Source organism: Mizuhopecten yessoensis, unplaced genomic scaffold (assembly GCF_002113885.1).
Source record: "Mizuhopecten yessoensis strain PY_sf001 unplaced genomic scaffold, ASM211388v2 scaffold10331, whole genome shotgun sequence".
NCBI classification, from domain to species: domain Eukaryota; kingdom Metazoa; phylum Mollusca; class Bivalvia; order Pectinida; family Pectinidae; genus Mizuhopecten; species Mizuhopecten yessoensis.
Window position 1 is genome coordinate 2,282,516 of NW_018408493.1, and position 24,009 is coordinate 2,306,524.

Here is a 24,009-nt window from a genome sequence, read left to right on the forward strand (position 1 = left end):
AAAGACTGAATATTTCAGCATGATTTTACCCAAGAACAGCATCTCAGAGTACTAACTACTACATAGCAATTTCTCGGTATATTTTTCCAATCTCGGTATAAACTAATCCATTTCAAACGTAACGTCAAAGATACTGAAAGTATGGACGAAGTTAGACTACTGTCATAGAGTTATTCCTCTGATTTTATCGTGTCATATAACTTTTAACTTGCAACTTTTTGTAATGGTAAAATAAACAATGCAATCTGGAGTAAGTACACACAATTTTGGCGGTTTATTGTGGGGATTATATTTCAAAATATTTCTGAAATCCACAAGAAATTTATGATAAATGGTTGCGACCCAGGACTGTTTTTGGATTGTTCCTGTGTAGTGTGCATCCATTCCTGACATAATCACCCCNCCCCCCAAAAAAAAGTGTGCCCTATATGCGAATCTTGACAGTAACTAGACAAAGGAATAGATTTGAATATAAAAGTTTCCGTTATTTATGTTTACTGTACCTTCAGAGCATCTGGCTGTGCAAAATAGACCATAGCACCAATGAAATAGGGCATGTGGATATCCATCATCAGACCCGCACTGTGGCTCAGGGGCAGATAACTCACAATCACTTCCTCTCCGATTTTTAGTTTGTAAACGGCCATTCCGTTCACGCACAAGAATGTCAGCTATAAAAGAAGAATCTCGATATTCAAAACTTAGATAATTTGAAAAAGGCATAAATTAAGATAAATGCACAATAGTATACATAAAATATGTTACTATACAAACTTGTGACCTTGACCTTTGACCTAAGTTGTTCAATGCCTGATAAGGTTAAAGAGACGTTAAAGAGAATAATTTTATAGACTTCCCAAAGCTGTTCGCTGAAAACAAGTTCGCCAAAACAAATTTCCATATGGACATATTGTAGATACACTGTATATAAAATGGTATATATTATGCAAACTTAAACAGTCCCTGTTATTCTCTTAAAGTAATATCATCAACTTTTGATTACTTACACTGTCATGACTTTGCATGACTCCCTTGGGGTTTCCTGTGGTCCCTGACTGTTAAAAAACACACAAAAAACACATAATTATTTCCAAAATATTATGTATGTTTAAGTTTTCTAAATGATATCAGATTTATTATGCCAACAATATTCTTCTAAATATGTTCTGGTGTTTTTTTTTGTAAAACAACATATATCTCAAACACACCTCAGAGAGAAGTTAACACAATATTTTTGGCTTTAGATGTAGCTTTTTGACAATTAAGCACATATACGATTTTAGAAGGATTTTCCCGGTATAAGAATCCAAACGTTTAACACAAATTGCATAAAGGCTAAATTTCCATTAAAGGTAAAAACTGTGACCCTGGGGGTCAAACTGTTAACTATATTATCATATATTATCAGAGACGTATAAATTACATGTAATATATACGTCTCTGATATTACTAAGGCTTCACTTACCGTGTATATCAATGTACAACAATGGTTTGGTGCCAAGTTACTGAGGCGTTCATTTACGACTGAGTTGGGTACGTCATTGGATAACTTCATAAACTCATCCCACTGAAAAAACCAGTCATTAAACTATTACACCATGTCCAGTGATAAGCAAGCCCTTTTGTTAAGTAGAATTTATAGACAGAAATTAGTAAACCTTTCTATACTTTATATTCAGCCAATCTTGCAGTTTCTGTAATATATTACCCCTTTTTAAATATAAGGACACTACCTGGCCCAATGGGATTTTCACATATGCCATATCCAATATGACTATACATGGGAAAGAAAACTTTGTTGCAAATCATCCGCTTTTTGGAGATAAGTAGGTATGATCAAGGTGAATATCAATTTTTTCACAAGTGGCTATACCTAATAATCCCATAATTCTTAATCTTTTTGTTTTTGTTTCATAATCTCCTTAAAAATGTTTTGACTTCAACTTTTTGTCACTTTCATAGTGTATATTTACATATTGAAATTGAAATTATAGTAGAAGTAGTAGTAATGTTTTCAAAAAAAATGCTATTTACTCTAGAATCAAACTTTGGACATGAAGTAGTTTCAGCCAGATCAAGAGATATCTAGAAATTCATGCTGCCAATTAATTAAGACTTTTCAGAAACAGTTTTCTTTGAAACAGTATCTATGTTGTCTAGAAGACCCAGAACTGTTAGTTCATCTAATGCTTATTGAAAGTACAAATGTAGTAGCTGAGGTAACCCACACACATCTTCCAGACCAAAACAATTCAATGATTTAATGAAATACAATATGATAAGGTAAGGTTGGCATGCCTACTAAGGTTCTTATATTGCTTACCGTGTATATGTTTTCCTTGCGGACGGCCACCTCCCCTGTATATTGTATAATGGCCTTCAGGTGAGGAAGCTTATCCCAAACCGCTAGGATTTTCTGCAGCTGTGCATTGTTTTCCACCACAACTATGTTACTTTCCGAATCCTCCAGCACGTACTGACAAGCTTCTGCAGTGTTCGTGGCATAAATACCGGTACCCAAACCACTGAGAATCAAAAAATTATATTTGTGTTCAGTAAAACATTTGAATTCCGCAGTTCTCTCCGTGTATAGATAAAATCATTTATAAAAGACTACAAGTAATTTAACTAATGATACCAAACTATTGTGTATGGAAAATAAATTTGTTCAAGAAAAAATATCATCTTCCATGGCCCACTATCAGTAACAGTTAAAGATTTCATTGCATAAATAAAATCATTTAAGAAAGATTACAAGAAATTTAAATAACGGTACCAAACTATTGTAAATGGAAAATAAATTTGTTGAAGAAAATGTTGAATTTCTCTGCTCCCACTATCAGTAAAAGTGAAAAGATCTTGTATAAATGAAATAAATTATGAAATATTACAAGACAGCTACAAATTTGTCCTACCCAGCGTATATGCTTGCCAAGTAGGATATGTGCCATTCTGGAGCATTGAATCCCAGGATCCCAACACCATGGAAAGGCTGCAGACCAAGCTGTAAGTCAAAAGGGTAATAATTAGTGTCAATTAGGAACCTTCAACGAGGACAATATAATGATTCATTAACCCTGATAAAAGTACATCCTTACATGAATAACCTCATTACTGGACCATGAAAAAACCTGAAAGGTTTGTATGTGTTTAATTTATTCTGTAAATTGCAGGGATTTCTTGTTCTTTTTATCTGATTTTGTATTAACTGGTACATTTACTGAATTTATGGAAGTTCTTGCAAATAAACTTGCCTTGTCACTAACTATATTCAGTAATCTTTTTGATTTGCTAATTTTTGTAAAGTCTACAGTACCTTGATGAATGATTTGGCTGCCCGTTGTACATCTGTGTAGTACTGCTGGTATGTCCATTTCTTCCACTGTCCATCTCGCTTAACACCTGAAAAGATTGGCCGAATTTCATATGTAAGTATAGTACTCCGAGTCCCCCCGTACTGTATATATCTTCCAATAAGCCCGGGGTGACACTACAATATTTCCTGACCCAAAACAGGAAGGTAGTCTTATTATATGTCATGAAACAGCATTTATTGTCATTTCTACTGAACTGCAATATATTCCGTCTTTTCGTATTGCAGAGTTATCTGCACTTGTGAGCAGGTATTGATTGTTACATCATTTGTTTGTGAGAGTAATGTCATATATTTTTGAAAAAACAACGTAATTTTCTCACACAAACCAATGATGTAACAATCAATACCTGCTCACAAGAGAAGATAACTCTGCAATATGCAAAGACGAAATAAGGGTGGGCTTATTACCAGGCATGGGCTAAGTGCTGGATAATCTGGTACTGTTCAGTTTAAGGCCAAATACAAATGAATGTTCCCTTTTTGTATCTCTATTCTGTGATTTTTTTAACAGCAACAAAGTGTTATTTATTGATTTGAACAAAACTTATTCTGTACTATTCCTTTTTCAAATTAAAAATATAACTTGGGTACCTACACGCTAGTTTAAAAAAAAAACATTACTACAAATATATTGTTCATTAGCCTCAGAATACATCTCTTCAGTGCAAAGAGGTATTTCTTATATCATAATAATGTGATACATTTTACAACCGAAAAATAAAAAATGAATTTGAAGGAGCAATAAAGAGCACTCTGATGCAATACAATCACCTGAATTTTTAACTTATTTAATACAATTCCTATTAGCTAAATGAATGTAATTTATTATCTTCAAAATCATTTGACCCATCCACCAAACAAACATATAGCAGAAAAACATGATAAACAGATTGAACAGTTGGGGTGTTTCAAGTTTTCAATGAAAATATGTGATAGGTTTTCAGTCTGAGCATTATAAAGAGACTGAGAGGGACGTGTTGTTGTAGGACACCTCAATCACATCTGATCTAATCTGTGATCATTTCGACATTTAGCAATTAAGTCTTTCCTGTCGCAGAGTCACCTACCAAGGGCAGGCTGGTTGGGCATCTTTTGGACAGTCCGTTCAAAGGCTGTCGGGACTGTAATTGGTGGGAATGTATCTGGGCCTTTCCCAGTCCCCATCCTCAGCTTGACTGGCTCGGACCTGTCGGTCGTCCATAACTTGGTGGCAGGCACCGGGGTGTCTCGCTCTAAATCAACATCCAAGTCAAAGATACATATTAGTACTTAAGGATCCCTGTCCGACTGCAGACAAAATAATACAGAATTCCACAGTAGCTTTTCACACATGGAGTAACATCCCCTTAAATTCGTTTTAGCTATAAATGAAGTGCGGCTATCCCAACGCGCTACTATTGACAAGGTAGCTCACTGAGTTAGACCCACAATATAATGAACGAAGGACTGGTCTGGCCCATTACATTTTTACTGTTGTTTACTCTATTTTGCTTATTTTATCTTTATTCCTTTTTTTTCATAAAAGTTTTGCAAGGTATGGTTTCAGAAATTTTCAATTATATCTACTGTTAAGTCAGTTATATCTACTGTTAAATCAATTATATCTACCGTTAAGTCAGTTTTATCTACTGTTAAGTCAGTTGTATCTACTGTTTAGTCAGTTATATCTACTGTTTAGTCATTTATATCTACTGTTAAGTAAGTTATATCTACTGTTTAGTCAGTTACATCTACTATTAAGTCAGTTATATCTACTGTTTAGTCAGTTATATCTACTGTTAAGTAAGTTATATCTACTGGTAAGTCAGTTATATCTACTGGTAAGTCAGTTATATCTACTAGTAAGTCAGTTATATCTACTGTTAAGTCAGTAATATCTACTGTTAAGTCAGTTATATCTACTGTTAATACATAGGTACAGTTTTTGGCAGTGGTACTGGAATTGTTAAGTGAAAGATGATGATAGAAATAAATTGTTAAATTTCCACAGTGACCTGCCCCTTCTTAAGAACAAATACTTCATGAATTAAGTTGACAGCAACCACGACCATAACATAGAGCATAACAAAATCCACATGTACAGTTTAAAGTGACCTCTTATTACAGTGTTAAATAGTCACACTATCAAACCAGTGGTTTTTGAGGGACTAACGGGCATTTTTTATACAAAAACTTGTTGTTTTTTTACAAAATTGAGATGCTAACCCTTTATAAAACCAAAACCTGTTATCCCGCTGTCTAGCAATTAAACCACTTATGCTTATAACATTACAAAATCAGTTGAAATATCGAGGATTTACTGACAGGTATAGTTGATACAGTGTACATTCAAACCTGCTCATGAGACCACCTCTATTAACAGACCACCTGTGTTAAGAGGCCACATTTTGGACTTACCATAAGTTGTGTCTAATATAGGTTTGACTGTATCAATTTTTTACCACTATTATAGTTTAAAGAGCTATGAAAGTGTACACAATATATAAACTATTCAGTGCTGGGATTATTTGCCTTAGAAAAAAATAATCCTTACTGAAGAAACTTCAAACACATTCCACAAAATGTATAACCACCGGTTCATGAATCACTCACTGACCTCTATGTTGTGATGTTGTGCCGTTCTGAGGTGGCACTGTCTTCTGTGGTAACTCTCCCGCCTCAGGCCTTAGTAACAAAACAAAATGATGAAATTAGTTATCAATGGCACATCACAGGTATCCTATAGCTAGCATGCCCATTAAGTTTATTAAAACAGCAATGGAAGTTATGGTAATTAAAATTACTTTCACAATTTTTTTCTTCTGTAATAAATAATTCAGGAATTTGTACTGCATTAGATGTCAACAAATTCTGTATCATTTACCTGGCCAGTCATTTTTTATTTACCAGTCTATGGCACTGCCGCTTCCAAATTCAGATGGCATTCATATCAGCTATGAATGTCATGGACCACTTGTTGATGTCATTATTATGATGTCAAATTTTTAATATTGGATACTATAGATCCTTTGTTCCAGTCCTTCAGCAGGTATATATGCCAACATATATTGTACACTTATCTGATTATTTGATCTGAATGCGCAATTTGGATGAATAAATTTGATATTCTACAAAATTAAAATAAGCAGTTCAATACAAATGTACTTAAAATGACAGAAAACAGGTTTACAGTATGTATTTTGAATTCATTTTTGGATCTCAGCCAGATAATTAAGTCACCCAAAGGAAGCTGGGGACTTAATTGATTTTGCTGCAATTCTTATTATAATTATTCTTTCTCGTGATAAATGTATGGGTGTACGCCAAGGTGATTCCAATGGTCCCTCTCTTTTTCTGATTTTGCTCCAATACATAAGGGTATTGTGGCAATGTAATGTATATTGTTAACAGGAAAAAAGGACCTTGAAAAATAATGCCACTAAGCAAGGTGGGAGATGGAGAAAAGGGGCAGAATAATGAGAGGATGATATAATTTGGAATATATCAAAATTTGCTGTAAAAATTTAGACCATGCAAAAACTATCATACACATATTATAACTATTTGTCTTACCTTACGGAAATCTCCATCTTCCGGAGAATTTATTTTCCTTGTACAATTATCAGCAAAAAGGGTCTGAAAAATATAAGATTTTGTTCTTGTTAACAGCGCATTTAATTTTGTTTTATCTGTTGAAATTGGTACTAAACTTACATGTATTGAACAACCATAACGTGCCGAAGATACCTTTTTAACAGCTTTTATAATAATTTTATTTTAATTCAAACTCAAACATAAAATTTGATGCAGACAATTGATACTGTCATGAAGGTCTGCCTGAAATAAACAGCAGGTTTGGTTATATGCTATAGAATATTACACAAACATGGGACATACAATAAATGAGTAAAACAACTAAATATTTTATATCTTACTTCTTTAAAGTTGAACAAAGGAATTGTCAAAATCCATTGTCTGCTATTTTAACGCGCCAATAATTCAACAGGACACTTGAGCCAAGGAGTGGATATTTAATGTCCGATAAACAAACGTCTTCCAAGGTCGGAGTTAAAGCATATCTACAAGGTCAGTGTATAACAGGTCAGCCAGGTAAGTTCAAAACAAAGTCAATGAACTCTACACTATCTGTGACTGATGTTAGCAGGTAGGCTTCAACTTACAGAGGGTCCAGTGGGCCTGTACTTCACCTTCGCCTTACAAAGGGTCTAATGTGCGTGTATTACACCTTCGCCTTACAAAGGGTCTAATGGGCCTGTGTTACACCTTCAACTTACAGAGGGTCTAGTGGGCCTGTACTTCACCTTACAAAGGGTCTAATGGGCCTGTGGTTTTATGTTATTTTTGGCATGAAACAATTTTGCTATTTGGAATCCTTCCCCACTTCATTTTGACCACAAACTAGGAATTGTATTTTCCCTGTGATAATACATAGTAAGACTGAAAATGCCTATATTTTTTAAATGACACCCAAAAACTCTTATTGACCAATTAAGTAAGTTGTTGCAAGATAAATTCTTTTATAAGAACTAGGCCCAGCCTGGTTAACTTAGCGTTATTAATGCAAATTTTCAAAATGTGATTTTTGAGAATTATCTTAAAATATACAAATATTTCTATTTTTTTTTGGTTTCTTCTAGCTCCTGATTTTGAAACCCCATACGTATAATTTTAGTTTCAAATTTCAATGCTTGTAACATAAACTTGTAACTATATGAAAAATCTACATCAAAGTTTTGCAGTTAGTAACATTAAAGCTAACCATGCTTTGAAAATCTGAGCCCAGCTGTATATCTTGTTTTCTCACTTGACAGGGAAACAACATGACACTGTTTTGATGCCAAAAAAAATACCCTGGGGGTTTGGTCACTAGATGTAGTACAATACACACATGTAATGCAAAACTAATGTACAACATTATATCCCTGTTATCATAGAACCATTGTGGTGTTTTTATTAGCATACTCTAAAAAATGACAATGCAAGGTAAGAACTACAAACATATACAATTTCCTGTTATCATGGAGTCACTGACATGTTAACGCTAATGAGTACACTAAAAGCTGACAATGCAAGGTATTAGAACCACTATACAAATAATACAAATATTCTTCATAGGATTTCCTCTAATAAACACATCACCAGCCATAACAAGGTTATTTTGTTGCCGTTATGTTTACACTAATGTCAAGATGATGTAGTAATATGTCAACATGTGTTGTCGACAGATGTTGAAATGAAGTGACATATTCATGTTTGTTTCTTTGTTTGTGTCTTACATCCTATCAACAGCTATGGTCATTTAAGGACGTCCCAGGTTTTGGTGGAAGAGGAAAGCCAGAGTTCCAGGAGAAAAACCAACGTCCTATGGCCAGTACCTAGTGACTGACCCACATAGGTCTCGAACTCACGACCCAGTGGTTGAGGGCTAGTACGTGGTATGTCATCATAATTGTATATTAAGAAAAAAATATCTGATGATTTATATACATTAGAGATATGTGTAGATAAAAATACCCATCTTTTTGTATAAGTATATAGATTAAGTGCCAAACATCTGGACCTGACCACATTTTCCAATTAATTTTTGGTGTTCTTAATCAAATGCTTTCTTCATGCACTGTCTTTCCTGGAAGATGAATTTTCACCCATACATTACTTTCTGTGGTTAACACGTGCACGTCATTTAGCGTCATTTAGCGTATTAATGGACAGGAAGAAAGTCATCAGGAAATGATACAATGTTTAGTCTGTATCACGATATTTAGTCAGAGTATCAAATTTCTAATGAGTTTTTAAAACAAGCTGTAGATATAAACATCTTACAAGGAATGTGTTCCATGTATATCAGTGGCGTAGCAAATCATTTTTACCCATGTATATTCTGTAAATAAACATCAAAGAAATAACTTCAATAAAATTGATGTCATTAATTATGCGTAATACATTTTGTATGTGATTGTTGTATCACAGGTGCCCCGAGGGCTTCTATCTGTCAAAGCTCTTAATTGAATGGAAATAGATTGCATAGTTTAACGTGTTTAACTTAAAAATATTGTATGTACCAGGTACATGAAATGTATCACCTTTGTATGTTATTATTAATAACAATAGTGATTATAGTTATAAGCTGTATATCGATTATAATGCTATTCTATCACATCACTCATAAGATAAAAATGTTTGAATTTCCAGAAAGTGGAGATATCAAATTAGCAACACTCCTTCGTTCCATATCGAAAGTTTTCATTCATTCAGTGAAATCCCTGCCCCTCTGGATATGCATCCTATTCAAAAACAGTTGCAATTGTAACAGCTAAGGTATATGAGGGGAGAAATACTGCCTTCCTGGCAGGCTAGCTTTTCCAGTGATGCGGTATAACCAGGGGACCCGCTCACTAGTTCAGTAACGTCGAGCGCGGTCAGCAGTTGGATGGGTGACCGACCGCATGTTACATTTGGTTGCAGCCTGGTGACTCTGTGATCATATAAGGCCAGTACGTTCCGGGTGGTTAGGGAAGGTGCATTTATACACAGGGAGGGCTTGTGGCATTCCTGGGCCAAGTCCCAGGATAAAACTTCTCGGAGGGGGGAATTGTGTATTAGGTATGGTTTATGAGGGAAAAATACTGCCTGTATTAGGTATGGTTTATGAGGGAAAAATACTGCCTTCCTGGCAGGCTAGCTTTTCCAGTGATGTGGTATAACCCGCGCCGCTCACTAGTTCAGTAACGTCAAGCTTGGTCAGTAGTTGGACTGCCCACGTTACACAATATTGACATCACACCAATCTCATTACATTAATGTATATATACATGTAAATTGTAGCTTTAAAGTTCTTTATAGTACGTGCTCAATGGAAGTTTTTTGTTTACAGCAGTCAGATTTTTGCTAAATTTTGGACCGATCTAAATAAGATGCACTTCTAAAGGAAGAACCGCTTACTAGATTCTATATGGTGATGAAAAAATAGGAAATACCAAAAACAATGTATTGACAATCTCCAGCAAAGCTAAGGAAGTATATATAAATAATATTGAGTAAAACCGATCAGAGATTTTACCCTTTTAGTAATACATTATATACATACATGACTTAAATCCTCTCAGACTGGTAATCTGTCTGGGAGAAGTACATATCGTACCTTTTAAATGAACAATGGCCGACACCCTCTATTGTACATTCCAGTGGATATATGCCAATCAAACTTTGAATGGTGAATAGGTATAGAAAAAGTAACAACTGTTTGCTGTCGACAAGAATAACTCATGCAATCCTAGTTAACATCAGTAAATTTAGGCTGTCGTCAAGAATAATTAATATAGCCCGGTTAGTTTATTAAGGGTAAAAAGTCATTGTTAAATAACCTTGAAAAATTCAAATTATCTATACCCCGACGCCAAGCAGTAGGTATAGGGTACTTAAAGAGTAGCTCATAAAGTATCATTTTTCATAAAAGAATTAAACAAGAAATGTGCCAGTTAAAGACATGAAGTCCCCATTCCCATATACTTAAGGCCTAAAGCAAGGTCACAGAGGCCATGCAAGGTCAAAGGTCAAGGTTGTAAAAAGTCACACAACATGCTCTACATTCCCATAAAGGTGCATATAAACTTTGTGAATTTGCATGACCCTAGCTTCAGTACTTGGTCCAATATACAGACCTAAACACTAAATCTGAACCTTGTCGGATGTACATATGAATGGATGGAAGCATGCATGAACTTTTGGCCTTTTGTGACTGAAATTGTCAATGGGCCCTAAAACAATACAAGCAAAATATATGTACAAGGATAACACTATCAGTATGCCCTGCACCACTTTATGGATACTATTTAAGCAGGAGGTACATTTTATGCATGACACTGGGCTTAAAATCTGTGTGACAACAGTTAGGGATTATGTATGAAGAACCAAGAAATTGCTTGTGATTACTGATAGGCTCATGTGATATAAACATTTATTATAATGCCATTTTTTTTCAATGAAGAATTAAGCCTAAATTGCTTTAGAAATGTATCAGAAAATATAGTGTAGACAATATATATGAAAGATTTCTGAAGGGTGAAGAAAGAGTTTGAAAGGAAAATCAGAAAACTACTTATTTTTAAAAGCAAGATAACAATCATTAACTAAAGAAATCAATATGACACCTAAAGTCAGAAAAACAGAAACAACAGCATCTGCAGTTGTAACACTAAAGTACCATAATAAAGTGCCACATATTCAGGTTGTACTGTATAATAATTTACGACTTTGATATGTTCCATCAGTAACATCCCTCATCATGAGGTCAGAAGGAACAATCAGACAATGTCACTAATATGGAAAAAACAACTCATTATACTGCCATTTTTTCCCTCGAGAAATGTTGGCATTATAAAGAGGATTGGCCTTATAATGAGGGAAACATACAAAACATTCTTAGAAAAAAAAGAGAAAAAGGGACCTTGAAATATGAAGGTGGTAAGTGAGGTGGAATTTTAAATGGAACGAGGGTCATTAAATTGAGGTTAACTTGTATTCCCAAAAGGTAAAATTGTACTTACTTTGATCGAGCACATGAAAAAGGAATCACAATTTTTTTCCCATATTCAATCAGACATTTGTCAAATTCACTGAAGCTTGCATCATAAAAACCCTATGTAATATTCTGAGAAATAACTTGAAATCCTCAATGTATGGGACCCAATTCACACAGGTCTACTTCCTTTCACCAAGATTAGCTTTCCATAACAGCAATGAACTGATATATGCACCCGTCAAACATGTTTTGCTCTCGGCCGAGTTATATTTAGTACAGGTTTGGGATGTCAGGTGTACGTACAATACCAGTGTAATTGCCATCTCTCATTACTGCTTTAAATTACCGGCTGATGTCCTTCACAGCAAGCAAATTCACTGTGCTAATACTTCCCTCTGTGAACTTACAGGGTATGTCTGGAAAAGTCAACCAGTAAGATCTGCTAAAGAGCTGAACATTTTTAATTACGTAACAGGATGAGGGAAGTGTGAGGTACTGCTTCCTCCCCAGACCGAACCAGTGAACCCTATAGCTAGCTAGTAGGCCAAAGCTAACAGGCGACTATGATCCTTACGTATTAAACAAAACCAGACAAATGATTATGTATCCTTCTTTTACATGTGTTCACCCCTAAAAACTACTTCAACCCATGAGGTTTTGTAACCCTTTCACTCCTATGACCTTAAAAGTAGCTACAAGGTTTTTATCAAATATCATGCCTCTATGCCTTTTGGTTCTTCAGAAGAAGTTGTTGGAAACAGTTGACAAAAGGGGATGGGAGGGGAAGGAGATGCTATCACTGACCTTGGCACTTTGCACACAGTGCTACATGAGTCAGATGGAGAGTGGTCAAGGACCAATCAATGTGGTGGTCAGCACTACACTGACCAATCAAGTTGCACATGTAGCAGGCGGGAATGGGGCTCAGCATGGGGCTCAGCGTCCCTCCCTGGACAAAGGTATCACTTTATAGCGGCGAGGCGTAGCAAGCAGGCGTGTTTTGCGAGCTAGCTATATTCTGTCATATAGAGTGAAGAATAATTTTGGCCCACCCAGCCATCTCCCCCTATTATTTTGTGTGATGTGTAGCATATAGATAACAGTAGAGTAGTATATGTGTAGATCCAGTTATTACACATGGCAATGATGTGGGGGGATTCAGAAGAATGCTATTAATTGATTACGTAACATTACATAATTATGATGTAATTGCGGTTTCTATACATGTTTACGTACTGTTAATAGACTGTCCCAAACAAGCTGATCGTTGTGTTGATATTTCAGACCTGTGATTAATCAGCCAAATATCAGGACTCTAGACCTTTTCCCGACATATCTTACCCCTTTGACTTCGAGAGGTCAAGGTAATTTTTCCACAAACTTTGCCAGAATCATCCATCCCAAAAAACTTAACTAGCCAATTTCAATGACTCTAGGCCTTTTGGTTCTCCAGAAGAAGACCATGATACTATTGAGTGTAAAATTGACTAACATCATCTTCACTCTCTCTACAGATTTTGTGTATAGAATATTGCATTCTCCCATCCATGCGGCACAAGTTCATCCCCATTTTTGTTTGGGAAAAGATAAACCTGTCATTAACGACCTCGGGAAAGACAGTTCACACGCTATTATTCTGAAAACCTTGCCAATTACACATCATCATTATGCAGTGTGAACAAGGTCACGACGTGATTTTTGTCACACAGTCCACGCACCCTTGACGATGGAGGGGTGTATTGGGTTTACTAGTACAACTTGAGGGAAAGAAATTATCACTCACTCCTGTGTGATGCAGACGGGGAATTATCAACCTTTAGGATAAGATTTTTGAAGTTTTGCACTCAACAAAGCTTTAAAAACCTAGCCTAGGGTTGCAATTTCTCTGTCTGCACCATACAGGAGTGATAGAGGCTATTAGTCACCTCTAATTGTATCCCTAAAGTGCAGTAGTTTTTTTTAGTTTTTCTATTTCTATCAATTTAAATCTTTCGTCCTTGCCCTTTTTCTAGCATCTTGTTTTAAAAAACTCCTTGTGCATAAAATTGTCCAACAACAGATGCAAAGACTGTTGACTCGAAAACGGGTAGCCTATAACTGTAGGTTTTTATACTTGTCTACAGAGTATATAAAATTGTATTCACATCTGTCATGGTTGAGGTGTTCGAGACCCAGTTATTTTGTTGGCCTTTGAAAACTTATACCTGTTCACCCAACCTAAATAGTAAAGTCCTCCATTAAATCTGATATCAATTACACATTATCCCAGACATCACGAAATTTACCTATAGGACAGAAATACCTTACCAAAAGTTACTACAGCTGAGGTTACAAAACAATATATGAAATTACAGAAATTTACCTATAGGACAGAAATACCTTACCAAAAGTTACTACAGCTAAGGTTACAAAACAATATATGAAATTACAGAAAATAACATTGAATAAAAAGGATTTTGTATATTTTCTTTAATAAAAAAAATTCAAAACCACGAAAGTATAAAAATGAGGACTTTCAGATGAAGACATGAAAGAAATTCCATTTAGCATAATTAAGGGTTAAAAAATGTTAGATCACACCATTGTCCCTGCCCTCAGACCCATAACATAAAATCAAACCCTGAAGAGGTGAAATTCATATACACCACTCTGCTGTTACAAACAGGGAAAAAACTCTCATGGTGCAAATATATATAAACCAAAGAAAAAAGTTTACTGATTCTGAGTGTTTTAATTGTGTTCTTTTTGAGCAGAATGACATACATGTATTTTAAAGTAGCAATTATTCATGTACTTTATTTGACATAATAAACACCCCACCCACTTTTAACTTCAGGTCTATTGGCATCTAATCCCAACATTTAATAACTTACATGAAAATGAAAAATTTGTCATTTCAGTTTTCTGTAATTTTTTGTTTTTGTGGATTTTGTATGATTTAATTTTCAATGAAACCAAGGCCTGCTTATTAGGTTGATTGCATATTGGGTCCCTTACAAGGGTGACATTGATGTGTCCTAGCTACCTCTGTTAGTTGTGGGTAACGATGTGCCGACATAATAAAACAGGTATTTTAGTTATGTGCTCTGAATCGCACTGAAGGAATACAAAGTCTGACAAAATTACTCTACACATGGCTCACTGGGTGGGTTCTTGATAAAATCTTTTAGCACATATTAAATGAACGGAATTTTGTAAAGTGTATGATAACAAAATTATATATGTCAGAGCATCTACAGAAGGTGTTTTTTTTCAAAGAACAGGGTTGATTTTCTGAAGGTATATTCCAACTGCTCTTTGTTTTCATTGTTTATCACATATTATAACACAATCTGATGCAGACAATTGATACTTTCACCGAGGAGAGTTCGGAAACTAACCCAAGCAATTAATTACCTCAGTAAAGACCCAGTATAATTATGAAGAGGTCTGAGAAAAAAGTAGCCTCCGACACGAGAAGTCCAACCCACACCTGCTGGCCCACCATAATTCAACACAATTAACTGTTTTAGACCTCGAAAGCTCACATTCCATACTCAAGAGGTTATGCTCACACTCCATACTCAAGAGGTTATGCTCACACTCTATACTCAAGAGGTTATGCTCACACTCCATGCTCAAGAGGTTATGCTCACACTCCATACTCAAGAGGTTATGCTCACACTCTATACTCAAGAGATTATGCTCACACTCCATACTCAAGAAGTTATGCTCACATTTGCTCTCTGCATTGCTGGAGTCTGTCATGACAAAATCAAAGACTCAGTATCCACCACCTTGGGGACGATACAAGAAGACTAGTTTGATCCTTTGATGTACATCAAAAGAATCCTGCAACAACATAACAGTAAAATTGACCTGCTTTGAAGTAGGATGTGGCTCCTGTTAGCAACGTGCCTTCAATATTGCCATGAAATAGTATAGTCCAGAGAAGCAGTGAGCATATCTGAGCTTGACTCATGGAGTAGTGAGGAACGAGGGCTGGTTTTTCAGGGGCGTTACAGAATTATTATGAATTGTGAGAACAGAATTCATGTAGGTAATAAGGATCTTTAATGAATTCTCAAATTAAAATATAAATTTCATTTATTTTACAACAATTACGAAACAATTTATTTCAACTTATATTAATCACTCTTGTTGGCCCGAATGTCAGCGCGCTGGGGGTCTAATTGTGGGAGGAAACTGGAGTACCCAGAGAAACCCCATGTAGTCAGGCAGGTGGCCCCATACCTTTTCACGTGCGATCGGGGAATCGAACCCCGGCCGCACTATCCACTGCACCACCCAACCACCCATCGGGTGGAATGATGAAATGAATAGGAAATTAATTTTCTATTTCAAATTTAGTTTATGAAACTCGAGGCTTAAAGCTTATTTTCCTTTAAAAAAGGGTCTGCCAAGCTAAAATGAACACTTCGGGATAAATTTCATAAATCCCCAACAATATGGAAACAAATTCAAGATACTTTTTAAAACATTATCAAGAATCTAGGTCAGTATTAAAGAAAAAAGGTCTTTCTCTAATCATTTCAATCATAAATGTCACCATTTTGACATGTCTAAAAATTTAGAAATCTGACGTCATGAAAAAGTGCATTCAGTACATAACAAAGTTAAGTCAAATTTTAAAAAGACAACAAGCTTCAGCAAGTTTTCCTTTTTAAAATTTAAAATTAAGTTTTGAGAGTTAAATAATTTAAATATGATAATATTCATGAGTTGTGGAATTTCTTCCTTCTAAGTTTGATGATGATATAAGCTGCTTAGGAATTTGTTGTAGGTGATAAGTATGCAAATTAATGCAGAATTTAAACGGTTATGTGTTTGAAGCCCTATAAATACTTTTATCTACTATACTTAAGGTATAGTGATTGATTTTAATCAACTGCAAACTTAAAGGATCCCTGTCCCACTGCACTCTGGGTTTTTTTGTGTGTATATCAGTAACCTCCCTTTTATTTTGTTTCAAATATAACTAGTACGGTTGGGCCAGAAATATAACTGTAGCACGGTTGGGCCAGAAATATAACTGTAGCACGGTTTGGCCAGAAATATAACTGTAGCACGGTTGGGCCAGAAATATAACTGTAGCACGGTTTGGCCAGAAATATAACTGAAGCACGGTTGGGCCAGAAATATAACTGTAGCACGGTTTGGCCAGAAATATAACTGTAGCACGGTTGGGCCAGAAATATAACTGTAGCACGGTTTGGCCAGAAATATAACTGAAGCACGGTTGGGCCAGAAATATAACTGTAGCACGGTTTGGCCAGAAATATAACTGAAGCACGGTTGGGCCAGAAATATACACAACTGTAGCACGGTTGGGCCAGAAATATAACTGTAGCACGTCATATACCAGAAAAACAGTTTGCAATGTATGCTTATAGTTTTTGACAGCGGTACGGGGATCCTTAAAGCATCTCTTATAATTCTTCACTGTGGGCGAATGTCTATTCTGGATGAGCACCAAGCCAAAAGGCACCATTGTTCAAACTCTCTTGTTCCACATTCCAGAATTTAATAAAATAGTTTGCATTATGCATAATCTTTTTTTCTCTTCCAACATCTTTATTCAGGTTTTTTCACCTGTTATTTTTACAAAAGACAGTACAAAACACAACTTGCATACACTCTTGCTCTCGTTCTATAGATATTTAAGGAGAATTTTCGACTTCCCATCCGAGATGTGCATTACACAAGCAGGACCTGTGTATTTGTGACTGTAACGGTCTGGAGTTGGAATGAATGATTCGAAATTGGTTAATACACATCTCGGGCGGCAATAAAATTGGGTACAAGTTATAGGTGCATATGTGGATAAATACACAATACTTGGTAAATAAGCTATGGTATCATTAAGTTAGAAAAGAGTCTCCATTTTTGGAGAAAAGTATTTTGTTTCCCTTTACATGTTGCGATATATTTTTCCACTTTATAATTGTACACTATATCTCTCTTTACACTTTCTATAAAAAGTGTATCACCTTTCATACGTTGTTTGTAAATGTAATATTTAACAATTAGCATAATAAGGTTCTGCACATAATATGAGAATTTCCAGTTTTCAAGAAGTAGCCAAAGCCTCTCAACATGTTCACATTCAAAAAATATGTGAAGTAAAGTTTCCTCGGATTGTTTGCAAATTGTACAAAGTGGTTTTTATTAAATTTAAATTTTTGTAAGAAAACTGTAAGTTGCAAGTATCCTATGTATAATTCTATATTGAAACCACTGCAGAATCACATCTGTTGTTATTTTGAAAACTATATTTTGTAATTTTATCAATTCAGTGTTGTCGTCAACACCTAGCACATTAGACCATTTGTTAATATATTTATTAGCGCATTTAATTTTGGAAATAAAAATATCATACATGTCTCTGCTTCCTTTTTTGCTTTTATTTATTAATTCTATGGTGATTGGAATAAATGGTTGTTACAATCCAACCGAGGCATTGTTTAAAGTACATGTCAGCCATATATAAAGGCATAAGTGAGCTTCTCAAGCCGTAAAACACTGTATGATTATGCATAATCTATCAATGGTAAATTCTATGATTCAATATTTCAGTGACAGGTAGATTTGACAAGTCTTTGCTATATTCATAAGTCTATTCATGATTACCTGTACAAATATGTGTTATGTTAAAAATAAATCCTCTGGAGAGGTAGGATTGGCTTGTACCTGTTGAGATCTTCGTAACAGGATACTATACTTAAGATTTATCCAAACTGTCTAGAGCATTAGGTTTATACACTGTACAAAGTAAACAACCACCCTAGCCATCCTGCAGATATCACACTTCAAATATAATGACAGTAGTGCAATATATTTCAACCTAATTCAGTACACATGTTTATTTCATATCGATTTAAAATTCAACATAGAATATATTTCAGGCAATACATTCTTAAATTTCAATTTCCACGTAAAGGAGATGGGAGTTTTGGGGGAAGATACCCAAAACTTTGATCCTAAAAACATCACTAATTGCGGCCCAGCAACTCAAGTTTTGGTCTCCAATTGCCAAGCTAATATACAATATATTTGAAACAAGAACTCGCAACATTGTTATATAAGAGGCAATGGAGCAAGACCAGGTTTCTCTTAACTCTAGGCAGATTGATGTTCTAAGCAATGATCCAGCTATCCCATGACCGCGCCGACAGTCATGCTAAAAAATGTACGGGGAAAATACAACAGGTCAAGACCCTTAACCCTTTCACCCCTAGGTAACTTTAGTAGACTCTACCATACATTTATCTGGGTGAGTCCATTATGGTCTATAGTGGTGAAAGGGTTAAAGATGAGGGGGTTATGGACACTCAGGATAAAGTATCCCTTTGTCAAGCAAACACATAATACAGACTGCATACTGGTGAAAGTTTACCTGTACAGCTACAGAGTGTATTTTTTCATTTGTAATGACTGTTTAAATAATACTCTGATTAAAAAATGTTTAAACAATACTCCGATCAAAAAATACAAATTTCAGAACATGTATCCCTTATATATTTAAAAAAAATATATATATAAATATACTAATTATTTACTTTTGATGTGGATTCATTTATATACTAATAAATATACATGATTTGTCAAGGTCTTTGTACACAAAATAATTACATGTTAGAAGCATATATATCAGACACTTAAGGATTCTCACATCACTGCAAAAACCTGTAACTATAAACATTAGGAACTTTGTTTCTACATGACTGTAGATTTCATGAATAATTTAAAAAGAAAACTATACCTTGTAGAAATTTTCTGCAAAAAAATATGAACAACAGCAACAAAAATGTCTCTGAGTGTGATAATGCAGGAAGGACCAAACCAAGATTTGAACCTGGGACCTCCAACTATTACACTGTCACTCTTACCAACTGAGCTAGTAGTGGCCCAGTAACACCAGTTATGTCCAAAGTAAAATGAGTGGAGGTTACTGCATTGGAAAAACTAGTGGAATTCTCCAGTGTTTTGCTTGCTGTGGGACAGGGATCCTTTAACTAATTCACCCTTTGAAGACATTTGAACTCTTCCAATTCAAAGGTTGGAATAGTCCATTATGAAAGTTCAGGGGTAAATTAGTTAATCATTAAAATCAGAGATTATCGACATTGCTTGCAAACAATGAATTTCTTAAACCAAAAGAGTGAGCACTGCTGTTTTGATAAGTGTCCTCTTTCCCCCAGCCATTTGAGACACCTTGGCTCCATTGCATGTACCAATAGATCTAGTACCTGATGTTTTGTCTAACTATCGTGTGTCTTTGACAAAATATATTCAAAATATTTTGGGAAGTTACCAAACTGTAATCTAGAAACAAAACTGGCCATGACAAGCACTGCTTATTCAGTGGTAATAATGCATGTATGGGTTACGCCCTAATTAGCAAATATGTCATCTAAATGTTCGCATTGTATTCCGTTAATCGCTGATGTAATTGACCAACATGTTGTTTAGATGAGTTTATTAAATTATTTCAGTATTGTCCTAAAATATGCCCCCTCTATTTTCTGGTGCTTTTTAAGGTGCACTGGGCACTTACACAGGGTTGAATGTGATAATTATTTTATAATTCACTCTGTCACTATAATAAGCATACGATTGCATAGCAATATTAATTCATTCATTAGCTTACTGTCAAAAAACTTCTTTAAAATTAACTAATACAATTTTAAGGTAGAATACATTTTGTGGTTGTACCTCCGACATTTTTTCGTTATACAGAAGTGACACCCCACCACCCGTTGTTTTATGTATAATGCCGTCAGACATGGATATTGTTAACCCATTCACGCTGACCACATCCTTCTTTCATCGTCTGTATCAGATATAATCTCATAAATATAACGGTCCCCATCCTTTAATTTATTTATAACAAGACGAGACAGTTTCACTGTGAGGGGGATTCTCTGATTTGGTCTCGGAACTTTGGATGTTTTAAATCCCGACAACAAACGTATTCCCCATTGGTTGTGGTAATATCATTGTTTAATGTCAGCTTGAAAGTTGTATTGCACTTACGTGTTACAAAGTCTTTTTGTATGTGGAAATAACGTGATTTCCCCTATTTTGTACCTGACAATATACAAAGCTTCCTGGATATAATCTAATCCTTTATTTTAGTGAAAACACATATTCACCTTTTCAAATAAAAACTCAACAAAATTATGCGTAGGCACATGCCTACTCGAGTCTAAGGCAGCTACGTATATACGCTACTGATAATGCATGCATGGGTTACGCCCTGGTTAGCACATATGTCGTCTAAATATTCGCATTGTACTCTGTTAATCGCTGATGTAATTCTAACATGTTTTATAGATGAGTTTATTCAATTACTTCCCCACATATTGTCCTAATAAATGCCCCCCTCTATTCTCTGGTGCTTTTTAAGGTGCCCTGGGCACTTACTCAGGGTTGAATGTGATAATTATATTTTATAATTCACTCTGTCACTATAATAAGCATACGATTGCTTAGCAATATTAATTCATTCATTATCTTATTGTCAAAAACCTTCTTTAAAATGATCTGATACCTGATACAAGGTATATGTTATATTTCATTTTGTGTTTACCAGTCCAACAAGGTTTCGTTATACAGGTGCCCCCTCCTCATATCTATAACAGTCTAACAAATCCACGTCTCAGTTTTGTTCACAAAATTCCTTAGCTAAAGTTTTAGGGTGGTCGGGTGGCGCAGTGGATAGCGCACTTGCCTTTCACCAAGGCGGCCAGGGTTCGATTCCCCAATCAGATGTGAAAAGGTATATGGGGTCACCTGTCCGATTAAGTGGGTTTTCTCCGGGTACTCCAGTTTCCTCCCACAGTAACACACACACACACACACACACACACACACACCAACATCCGGACCAACAAAAGTGATTGGTATAAGTTGTAAAAATTGTTTCATAATCATAATTGAATAAATAAAGTTTATATTTTAAAGTTTTTTCCATTGGGTGCATTGCTGAAGTTCCTCCATGCAGACATATATACCTTCCAATTGGAAAACTAAGGTTAGGGAATGTTGATTACGGTATTTTTAAAATATCATGGGCCCAGATCAGATAATGTATGTGCATCATACGGTGGTATAGCATTATTTTAAGCAGGTTAGTTTTAAAATGTTTCAATCCTGTAAAACAGACATGTGTAAAAAAAAAGTAGTCAGTTTATTTTCGGTTCAATCTTGCAAGCTAATTATATATAATTATAGATATACCGTAAATTTGCGCGTATAGTTTCATTTTTTTCCCCAAATCTGACCCCAAAAACGTACCTGCGTGCTATACCTGCAAATTTACGGTACTTAAACCGTGAGAATTTTGTAATCGCTGTGTCACGATTGCTTTCAGATCGATCCCTGTAATTACGTCTGTTCATGATCAGTTCATGTAATTGTAAGTAATACTTCTAATTAGTCACAGTGATACTGCAAAAAACAGTAGCGATGAGGTCGACATGTGTACGTGAATATCAACTGAGCTACATGTACCGTCTATATTACTTCTAATTTGACCCATATAGTTAAAACCATATATATCTGATAAAAATCGAGGCATATCACATCCAAATGATTTTTATATATTAATTAGTTATAAAGACTCATGCATACATATCAGTTTTTAAATGTATATATAGGTCTCTATTTAAAATATGCTTCATTTGACTATAGATTAATCTAATATTGCAGATTTGGAGTAAATATGACCATCCTATTCTACATTTTCAAAGAAACCTATATAGCCACGATACATGCTCGGATTGAGTAGGAGTGCATGGGTGTGGGGTGCTGGAGCCATGAAAACCCTTCTAGATCTACCATCTGTTCTATATATCTGCATGTAAACAAAGTATGTGTGTCACACTATACACATTGTACATGTATAATACAGGTCTACATAACAACTCAAGTAGCGATAGACAGTATATATATATTCTAAGCACGATAAAACAAAAACATCAACATTATCATACATCTGAATAAATCAAGATGTAATTCTATAATCTTTTAGACAAAATGAGAATTAGCATCACAGCTGGTATGCATTAATGTTTACAGTACCTGTAAATTACAAAAAAAATCAAACCACAATACTCACCTCTTGAGATCACAGGCAGGCGTTTACCTTACTTTTACTGACATATACACAGCACACATAGCCAGCTTACCTGTACAGGTATACGTATAGGATGATGGGGTTCACCAACCACAGGTATGCCATACAGTTGAATTGGCATGTTTCGCTTCAGCGACTCCCATTGATGGGCGACAACCATTGAGGGCCAGCGACACCTGGCAACTCGGTTTATATAAATTTCAGTGCCTTCCAATACATGCATAACTTCAACCATTGTTGTTGCTTGTTGTCTGCTTCTTCAACGTTGTCTGCTACCATACAACTGTCGTCTGCTACCATACAACTGTCGTCTGCTACCATACAACTGTCGTCTGCTACTTTGAATGATAAATATTGTTTATCAAACATCTATATTATATTACTTGCTTGGTACAATCAGCTAACTTCTCTGTAAACCCCTCTCTTACCCGAAATACCAGATTTCCAGAATCTTAAATACAATATTGTCAAAATTTCCTTCGAATATGTCTGTTTGACAACACAAGCCATGAAATCATGCTTACGCCTCAATTTCAAACTTCTCCCCTTGAGATCTATAGAGTGCCCTTATTTGTGAAGTCCAAAATTTTACCCTCAATTAAGTAACATATTACTATGATCGAAAATAGTATTTTCTTCAACTCAAGCATGTTTTCTGACAAACTTAGATTTTATTTTTAAACTTAAAATTCTTTTGTAAAGAAACAGTGAAGGCTTGTATATCAGGGAAGCATGTAAAGAGAAAATTCCTCAAGCTAACTAGCCAGGAGGTCTCCAAAAGGTACCTGAACCCCACCTGTACATGTATGATCTCGACCTATTGTTGTGTAAGATCAATATTGGCCACAGTTGTAAAACATAGTCAACAACTACCGGTAATACAATTGACCTGGTCGTGATTATAAGTACTGAGCCCCTGCAGGCTTCTCACTATTAGGTCACAGTTAAAAGGTCACAGGCCAGGTCTGAGCC

General features: G+C 35.3%; 1 protein-coding gene across 4 annotated transcripts in view; it reads right to left on the reverse strand.

Moving 5' to 3' along the window:
* Positions 1-23,117, reverse strand: part of LOC110460179 (long-chain-fatty-acid--CoA ligase ACSBG2-like) — a 28,480-nt gene extending 5,363 nt beyond the window's left edge. Inside the window, exons 1-10 of one of the 4 annotated variants that reach the window (XM_021512940.1) lie at positions 23,020-23,102; positions 6,929-6,991; positions 5,973-6,040; positions 4,444-4,608; positions 3,317-3,402; positions 2,916-3,004; positions 2,324-2,525; positions 1,466-1,567; positions 1,008-1,055; positions 504-671 (exon numbers count right to left, since the gene is read on the reverse strand). In XM_021512940.1, the coding sequence (XP_021368615.1) occupies positions 504-671; positions 1,008-1,055; positions 1,466-1,567; positions 2,324-2,525; positions 2,916-3,004; positions 3,317-3,402; positions 4,444-4,608; positions 5,973-6,040; positions 6,929-6,945 (945 nt within the window). In that variant the 5' untranslated portion in view covers positions 6,946-6,991; positions 23,020-23,102. Of the gene's footprint in view, positions 1-503; positions 672-1,007; positions 1,056-1,465; positions 1,568-2,323; positions 2,526-2,915; positions 3,005-3,316; positions 3,403-4,443; positions 4,609-5,972; positions 6,041-6,928; positions 6,992-11,922; positions 12,153-12,304; positions 12,325-23,019 lie in introns of those variants that run through there. The other 3 variants (XM_021512937.1, XM_021512939.1, XM_021512936.1) reach the window with 3 other exon arrangements.
* Positions 23,118-24,009: the final 892 nt, after the last annotated feature.